The 9,619-nt window shown below is 43.7% G+C and overlaps 1 protein-coding gene across 1 annotated transcript in view; it reads left to right on the forward strand.

Annotated features, from left to right (window-relative positions):
• The window catches only part of HECTD3 (HECT domain E3 ubiquitin protein ligase 3), a 249,983-nt gene extending 242,960 nt beyond the window's left edge, over window positions 1-7,023 (forward strand). Inside the window, exon 21 of the mRNA XM_069232820.1 lies at window positions 6,662-7,023. Within this exon, the coding sequence (XP_069088921.1) occupies window positions 6,662-6,746 (85 nt within the window). The 3' untranslated portion in view covers window positions 6,747-7,023. The remainder of the gene's footprint in view (window positions 1-6,661) is intronic.
• Window positions 7,024-9,619: the final 2,596 nt, after the last annotated feature.

Below are 9,619 nucleotides of genomic sequence, written 5' to 3' on the forward strand. Positions count from 1 at the left end.
ATACTCCTCGCTGTGTTTTCACTAGTACAATGCACTGGGGCCACCATCCCAGAGCAGGAGCCAGACTTCAATCTCAATCTTCCAGAAGAGCTCTGTGGGGGTCAGGGGGGGGGGGAGACTCTGAAAGGTGTGTATTGTAGCACATATAGAAAGCGTGGGAGGGCCATCATCTTATGCAGTGCTGCTCTGCCCATTAAGGAGAGGGGGAAAGTCCGTCAGTGTTTCAGATCACTTCGCAGGCGATTTAGTTGTGTCAAGATGTTCCTACGGAGAAACTCTTGCTGATCACAGGTAATGTAAATCTATAGATAAGTAAATCTCTCTCATTATCGGTGCCACACAGTCAGAAGGGAGGTATATCACCCCACCCGCCATTGGAAAGACTACCAATTTAGTCCAATTAATACTGTAGCCCAAGTGACTACCAAAAATATGAAAGATCTGCATCTGCCTGTCAACTGAGAGGAAGGGCTGGGTTATGTATGATAAGTCATTAGCGTATTGAGAGATGGGACCTTCCTGATCACCCTCTGATCTTATGCCCCATATCAGCAGATCCTGGCGAATCCATGCCACTAGCGGCTCGAGACCTAGTGCACAGATCACAGGAGACAGGGGCATCCCTGTCTAGTTCCCTTAAGGAGGGGGAAGACCCGAGATGTCGCCCCATTGACTTAAATCCATGCCTGGGGTTGCGGTATAAGAGTCTGACCCATTGACAGAATTTGGGCTCAAAGCCTAGCCCGTTGAGCACTGCAAAAACATATGGGCATTCTATACTATCGAATGCCATTTTAGCATCTAGCAACAGAAGCGCCGCCTGGGGGTAAACGGTCATGTAGAGTGCTCCATGTAGGCGCCTGAGATTGAGGCGGGTGCTTCTTTGGAGCAGAAAGCCTGACTGTTTTGGGTGGACTATCAAAGCAGTAACTTTGCGTAGCCTATTTGCCAGTATCTTAGCCAATACTTTGGCCTCCACATCTAACAAGGATATAGGCCTATATGAGCTGCTGTCCGTCGGTAGTTTGCCTTTCTTAAGTATGACTGCTATTGTGGCCATTGTTTGGTCTATTGGCAGGCGGTCCTCCCCTAGTGCATCTCGGAACATGTCCAGCATGGTTTTAGCGACATAAATAGTCATCCCTTTGCACTGTTCAAAAGGAATCCCATTGGGTACTGCTGCCTTACCGGACTGTAAGTACTTGATAGCCTCCACAATTTCTGTGTCCGTCAAGTCCTCCTGTAGTGATTCCCTCTCGTCTCCCATTACGGTCTGGAGAGTGAGGTATCTTAAGAGGTTTGCACAGTCCACTTATGACGCGTCCTCATCAGACTTATAGATGTCTTCATAGTATGCTGCGAAAGTATCAGCAGTGGCTGTGCCCTTCATCTGCAGCTCATTTGCCTTATTCAGGATAGCTGGCACCCAGGATCACTCCTTATCTCTCTTATCCAGCCAAGCCAACAATTTGGTGAACTTGTCCCCTATGCCATACGTTTGGCACTGTCACCAGGGCGTGACTATGATCCCTATTTTCCACTTGCATCCTGAGATCCTGGTGTCTTAGGAGAAGTTGGTGACAGAGATCCAGTGTTTTTTCTTTCTGCATCCTGGCCTCCAGAGCCTTGATATATTTCTCTACAGGGAGTGCAGAATTATTAGGCAAGTTGTATTTTTGAGGATTAATTTTATTATTGAACAACAACCATGTTCTCAATGAACCCAAAAAACTCATTAATATCAAAGCTGAATATTTTTGGAAGTAGTTTTTAGTTTGTTTTTAGTTTTAGCTATGTTAGGGGGATATCTGTGTGTGCAGGTGACTATTACTGTGCATAATTATTAGGCAACTTAACAAAAAACAAATATATACCCATTTCAATTATTTATTATTACCAGTGAAACCAATATAACATCTCAACATTCACAAATATACATGTCTGACATTCAAAAACAAAACAAAAACAAATCAGTGACCAATATAGCCACCTTTCTTTGCAAGGACACTCAAAAGCCTGCCATCCATGGATTCTGTCAGTGTTTTGATCTGTTCACCATCAACATTGCGTGCAGCAGCAACCACAGCCTCCCAGACACTGTTCATAGAGGTGTACTGTTTTCCCTCCTTGTAAATCTCACATTTGATGATGGACCACAGGTTCTCAATGGGGTTCAGATCAGGTGAACAAGGAGGCCATGTCATTAGATTTCCTTCTTTTATACCCTTTCTTGCCAGCCACGCTGTGGAGTACTTGGACGCGTGTGATGGAGCATTGTCCTGCATGAAAATCATGTTTTTCTTGAAGGATGCAGACTTCTTCCTGTACCACTGCTTGAAGAAGGTGTCTACCAGGAACTGGCAGTAAGACTGGGAGTTGAGCTTGACTCCATCCTCAACCCGAAAAGGCCCCACAAGCTCATCTTTGATGATACCAGCCCAAACCAGTACTCCACCTCCACCTTGCTGGCGTCTGAGTCGGACTGGAGCTCTCTGCCCTTTACCAATCCAGCCACGGGCCCATCCATCTGGCCCATCAAGACTCACTCTCATTTCATCAGTCCATAAAACCTTAGAAAATCAGTCTTGAGATATTTCTTGGCCCAGTCTTGACGTTTCAGCTTGTGTGTCTTGTTCAGTGGTGGTCGTCTTTCAGCCTTTCTTACCTTGGCCATGTCTCTGAGTATTGCACACCTTGTGCTTTTGGGCACTCCAGTGATGTTGCAGCTCTGAAATATGGCCAAACTGGTGGCAAGTGGCATCGTGGCAGCTGCACGCTTTACTTTTCTCAGTTCATGGGCAGTTATTTTGCGCCTTGGTTTTTCCACACGCTTCTTGCGACCCTGTTGACTATTTTGAATGAAACGCTTGATTGTTCGATGATCACGCTTCAGAAGCTTTGCAATTTTAAGAGTGCTGCATCCCTCTGCAAGATATCTCACTATTTTTTACTTTTCTGAGCCTGTCAAGTCCTTCTTTTGACCCATTTTGCCAAAGGAAAGGAAGTTGCCTAATAATTATGCACACCTGATATAGGGTGGTGATGTCATTAGACCACACCCCTTCTCATTACAGAGATGCACATCACCTAATATGCTTAATTGGTAGTAGGCTTTCGAGCCTATACAGCTTGGAGTAAGACAACATGCATAAAGAGGATGATGTGGTCAAAATACTCATTTGCCTAATAATTCTGCACTCCCTGTATAGCCTCACATTCAAGTTTACCTTCCTTTTTTCTGCCCCCTATCTGGGCCTGGGCTTGCCCTCTAATTATGTTCTTAAATGCCTCCCATAGAGTGGAAGAAGATGTCACCAACCCTTGGTTTTCCTGAGAGTAGAGCTTGGCATTGTTTCTGAGCTTCCTTTTTATTTCTTTGTCTCTGAGGTACCAGGGGTCTATCCTTGGGGTAATTTTAAGCCTCGGGTGGGCCCCCTCAACTGGACCTCCACCGAAGAGTGATCGATAATGCCTCTATATAGATTTGTCGCTGCTTGGAAGTTGGCCGCGTGAGCATGTTGCTTGAAGATGTGTGTCTAGGCGGGGCAGGCTCCCATGTGGGGTGAATTATAGGTGTACTGTCTTAGTTGTGGGTTATGGTCTCTCCATACATCCTTCAGCCCCCGTGCTTTTACAAAAAGTTGCAGCCCGCCCTGATCTCACGCTACTCCCACCCAATCTGACTAACTAGGGTTCCATTACTGCATTCATGTCTCCTCCCATTATTAGGAGCCCCTGCGGCATCTCTAATGGCAGGTCTCTGATATCTGGTACTGTGATGGTGTGTAGCCTTGCCGGAATGTAAATTGAGCATATATTGAAGCGGATACCGTCCCACATGCCCGACAGGGATACGAAACGTCCCTGAGGATCATACCATGTGCATTGATGGATAAACAGCACCAAACTCCCTATGAGGATCCTGGCCCCGGGTGCATCTGTGGTGTATTCTGAATGCACCACAAGTGTGTATCCAAAGCGATCAATGGCGCTGTATTGATTCTCCAGAGGTGTGTTTCCTGCGCAACTATTGCAGCACCAGGTTGTGCTTAATGTTGCTGCCCATGCCATTTACATTCCATGACCATACTTTGTGTCCGGATCTTGCCATGGTGTAGTGACTATCAGTGTAACTAGCATGTGGAGTATCCCTCCTTGTTCATGATAGCTCCATCTCTTTTCTACGAGGCTTCCAGGGCCATGCATGTTAAGATGTTTCTGGACCCTGTGCATCAGGTCATTCTGACCACAGATGCATCACTGGTTGGGGTGCTCACCTTCAAGAGCTCACAGTACAGGGCCTCTGGGATCTTCAATACCTTTCTTGGAAGGTGGCTTTTTTAGTTGCCATCACATCACTTAGGCGTGTCAGTGAGCTCCAGGCCCTCACCTTGGAAGAACCTTTCTCTCAAATTCATAGAGACAAAGTGGTCATTCGCACAAAGTCAAAGTTACTTCCTAAAGTGGTTTCACAATTCCCTATAAACCAATCCATTGAGCTACCAGTCTTCTTTCCGCAGCCCGACTCTTTTGTGGAAAGAGCTCTCCACACTCTAGATGTTAAAAGAAAACTCATGTTTTACATTGACAGAACCAAAGAGTTTAGGAAAACGGAACAGATCTCTGTCGTTTTTTCACTACCTCACAAGAGCAGTCCAATATCCAAAAACACCACAGCTAGATGTATAGTTAAGTGTCTATAGACTTGCTATGCTAAAGCAAAGAGACAGTTACCTGTTACACCAAGAGCACTTTCTACTAGGAAAAAATGTGCCACTATGGCTTTTTTTGGAAACATCCGTATAGCTGACATTTGTAAGGCAGCTACATGGTCTCATCCTATTACATTCACAAAACATGAGTGTGTGTATGTACTAGCACATCAGCAAGCCAACATAGGTCAAGCTGTGCTGTAAACATGTTTCCAGTCAACTGCAACTCCTACAGGCTAGCCACCTCTTTTATGGAGGGACTGGTTTACAGTCTATGCAGAGCATGCTCATCTACAGCCGCAGGTCACCGAACAGAAATTGCTGTTTACCCAGTAAGCATCTGTTTGTGGCATGTACTGCGGTAGATTCACATGCGCCCTTCCTCCTCTCCGGATGTCTATGGCCATTCCAGTTACATTATATTTGTATATATTTGTACACATGTATTTACATTTGCATGTACATCTTTCGCTATACTTCTTCTACACTCCTTTTCTCACCCTCTTATGGGAAAACAATATAACAAAGTAGTCTATGCCCATGCGCATTATCACTGAGTTGAGGAGTCAGTCACTCGATCTTATGGCTCAAAACGCCTCTTTGGAAAAAAAAAAAAAAAAAAACTTGTACCACTCCGGACCCAACACTAGATGGCAGGACTATGCAGAGCATGTGAATCTACAGCACTACATGCCACTAACAGATGCATGCTGGGTAAGTAACACGTCCCTTCTCCTTGTTGCGCCTCCTCTGGGAAGATGTAGCATTTTGACACACTCCCAGGTTTACCAGTGTTTGTAAATCTAGGAATGTACCAAAATCCATGGGTGGATGCGTGGGAACACCCACAGTCCACCCATGGAACGCCGCCCTGGTGCAGAGTAATGTAAAACAGCGATTTGCACTTCCTTGCTTTAATCTAGATTTATCAAGCCACTCAGGGTCACGCAAGGTGGCCTTGTGTAGCTTGATATATTTGACTTTGTTGTTGCGTCGCCCTTTTGGCCCCTTGCCTGGCACAGCGCAAGGGCAACGCGACACAATGAGCTTATTGCTGCAGCATAATAAGCAACCTACTAACAAACCTTGACAGGCAGATGGGATAGTATTTTTTTTTTCACAAACAAATGCCACAGAAATAATCAGAGGTAAAAATGAAAAAATACCAACACCTAAACATTGCAGCCGTAGCTTGCAATAAAAGTTTAATTAAAGGAAATTAACTATTTAATTTTAATAGAACAGTATTGGTGGCTACCTGATATGCAGTTTACTTAGCACAATTATGAAATCTCTTTCCAGTTTAATGCACATTTCAGGAAAATGGGACTCATTCGTGGAAAGAAAAGGAACGATTGGCTTAAAATTACTCTCTCTTGAAGGCATTAATGAAATACCAAGGCTGACTGAAAAAAAATAAAAAATGGAAAGAAGAAATCATTGGTAAATGATTGCCATACCAGCCTTGGTGTACTTTTTTTTTTAATTGGATGAGCAGTTGTGATCAGGTACAGTGCCATCACTCACAATGCAAGAGATACACAGGCTGATTGATCTTACCGGTTGCCCCATGCTGTATGCTGTGGTGGGTGGAAGCAAAACATTGGTGAAGAGGATTGATCCAAAGTCACTTTGTGGGTTTGTATGCATATATATATATATATATATATATATATATATATATATATATATATATATATATATATATATATATATATAAATATAGGCAAGACACTTACAGCATTCGGTAGGCTCGAGTTAAGAAGAGGGTCAGTGATGTTTCTTTTTTTTGAATGGTACCAAAGTGAAGCAATATGGCTGGTGGTGGTGATCCCAACGAAATAAAAGGTGGTACACGGGACAAGGGAGGGAAATAGGGATCACGAAGGGCTTCCAGCATTGAGCAATACCTATTTTTTTCTAACTCTTTCTAACTCTTTCTCTTCTAGTGCCAAAGTCTGTGAAGAGAAGCTGCGATATGCTGCTTATAACTGTGTAGCCATCGATACTGATATGAGCCCTTGGGAGGACTGAACGAACTGGTGAACAAGGGTGGAGATATAGCTGATCATAATCAAGATGGTCCGGCTAATGGATTACCTATTTTAAGAATTTCTTTGCAGAATGCTGCCGGGTCTAGAGTTGTGGTGGGGTTCACATCCAAAGAAGAGTGGAAAGCTGCCTGATGATATAATTTATCATAGTAATGTAACCATGCTTGTACTTCATTGCACTTTCATCAAGCCTGATTGTGGTGTTGCACATCCTGAAACATTTCTGTACCTCTTGAGAATATAATATGACACAAAAATGTTTTGCTTCTGTTATCATTTCCTTATTTCTACACTCTAAAAAGGATGGTTGAGTTTAATAAATAGGCCCTGTGTGCACCTTAAATAAATAGGCTCTGTGTATTGTGTACACCTTCAATGTCCTCTCCACTGCACTACTGTGGCCGCATGTCATTCCCTTTAGTAGTGTTGGCCAACTCTTAGGGCTGCATATATTTGACCAGACATGGATAGACAGTGTAAAGAAGAAACCAACTGTAAAGATTTGCTACTGCAGAGAAGCCGTGTGGTAAGATTTACACATTTTGGTGTGATACAAAGCTCCGCTTTGCCACCAAGCCCCTGTGTAAGCATTGTTTTAAAAACGTTAGAGGAGTGGTCCAGAAGATAGACACCTAGATGTGATTTCCCCAAATGCCATGCTATTAATTTAGGGCATAGAAATCTGGAATGGAGCAGGAGAGGAGAAGAAAATAGCAATATGACAGCTGGAGAGAATAGTGAAATGAGATTCTCCAGCTTTGACTCTGTCATAGATTTGCATGCCTGAAGTATTCCTTGTCGGCCCAGGAATCAACAGCATTTTAATGCATGTCCATTTAGCATTGTTAAGCATTGCCTCTTGCGCAATCTATCTACCTTATTGTAAGGACTGAACTCTGGATAGTGAGGTGAAGGAATTACCTCATAGTTCTTAATCAAGATCATGCAACCTTTCAGGAAAAGCAAGATGAATATTAAGGGCAGGATATCGGCATATTCGTTTGGCGTGTTGAATGGAGAAATGTAGATATGATAGCACTTTCTCAAAATCGTATAGCAGAATCCTAGACTATCTCATAATTATGTTCCAAATTAAGTTGTCTTTTGGAGCTGCAGTAAGGCAGGAATGAATTAGAATGACGGAAAAGTGTTGATTGGGAGAAGAGACTATATTTCTCAAGCCAATATCTAAAAAAATCAGGTCAAGGCAATTTTACTAATTTGAACGGGTAGAAAAAAAGGAGATGTTGAAGAGGTAGCCCAGAATGTGAGTGATGGGAATAGGGCCATGATTTAAGGCCACAAGTGGTATAACTACAGAGAAGATAATCTTCACACAGCAAGGAACTCTTTCTTGTCAGATTTAAGAGAAAGAGAATTCTTTCAAGCAATACGTCGGGACTAAGTGAAGGATGTTAGCAGGATAACAATACAAGGGAGCTTTACTACACCACAAAAACATCATTTTAGCATTCGAGAGGACACCAAAATTTTTGAGAAATGAGTCACTGTGCTTCATGGAAGCAGTGATCAAAGGCAATGTTTAATCATTTCAGTGTCTATGGGCATATTACACAGTTGTCAATAGCAAATCTGTAGCTATTGTTGAGACTTTCATAGGAAATTATTTTCATAGCATGTGTGACTGTAGGTACAATTTGCATGCTCTTGTTGTCTAGTGTTGGGCTTGATGTTCGCAAGTTGTTTTTCAAGATGTGCTAGGATTCCTCAGTTAGTAGAAAGTTTGCATGAGCACTGACTCTATCTTAAATTCGTTTTATGATGGGTTTGTACATAGTCCAAGCGGGCTCAGAGTTTGTTACGTTTGCTACATGTTTTCGAGCCCACACTGTTGGATTTCGACACCGACGTATTAGAAAACCAGACCTTGTCTCAGTGACTCTCCAGCAGGTTACTTCACCTGACACCTTTCAGAGAACTATCTGCATTCAACAACCCCATATAGAGGGGACCATGTGTCCTCCCTCGACCTTTTGAATTTGGACAATACAGTTGCCCCTGGTGCAACTTTAAATACCCTTGGTAAGACCATCATGAGCCTGACACTTATGCCATTCTTCTGAACATGACGATGACGCCTCTTGTGAGCTCTGTCTAGCTCTCCACTGAAAGAAGATCCTAAGGTAACTGGCATACCATAATATGCACACACAGGCTTCCCCCAAAACTCCAGACATTTTCAGAGAACAAAATCCTTTTGGTCGCAAAGAGGCTGATTCATCCTGAATTCTGGCAGCCCGGGCAACACCCAGTTCCTTCGGCACATCAGAGCACGAGGAAGAGCAGGATGTCAAGCTGACACCGAACACCGGAGGACCTCAAAAGAAGACCATACCCAGGGTCGTAACTATGCCACATGGCTCGGACCCTCATGTCCCATCCACAGCAGCTATTGAGAAACGTCTTTAGAGTTGACAAAGAAGTCTCAGTTTGAGGGAGTCGAGCGTCACCTGACGTCGAACATCTGAAGCTGGCGCTGAAGATAATTGTCGACAATGAAAATTCTGCTGATGCTGAAAGCTTTGTCTACAGCTGGACCTGAATAATCAGAGTTGCCAAACTGGTAGCGACTTCAGGAGGAACTTCAAGCCATACAGAACCATCTCTTCTTCTATCCAGTCACTGGGAAGTCTTCTCTGTAAAGCAAAGCCATGATAGACAGGCCTCTACTGGAGACATCTGAGTGGAGTTCCCAGGCACCCTTACTGTATCCGCAAGTCCATACAATCCCATTGACCCCTGTGACCGACCCATACGATCAACTCTTAGACCCAGGACACACTGTTGACCCAAGGGACGACTCTAACATTGACCCACCGGGCAATCCCAATT

The sequence above is a fragment of the Pleurodeles waltl genome, chromosome 4_2 (genome assembly GCF_031143425.1).
Source record: "Pleurodeles waltl isolate 20211129_DDA chromosome 4_2, aPleWal1.hap1.20221129, whole genome shotgun sequence".
NCBI classification, from domain to species: domain Eukaryota; kingdom Metazoa; phylum Chordata; class Amphibia; order Caudata; family Salamandridae; genus Pleurodeles; species Pleurodeles waltl.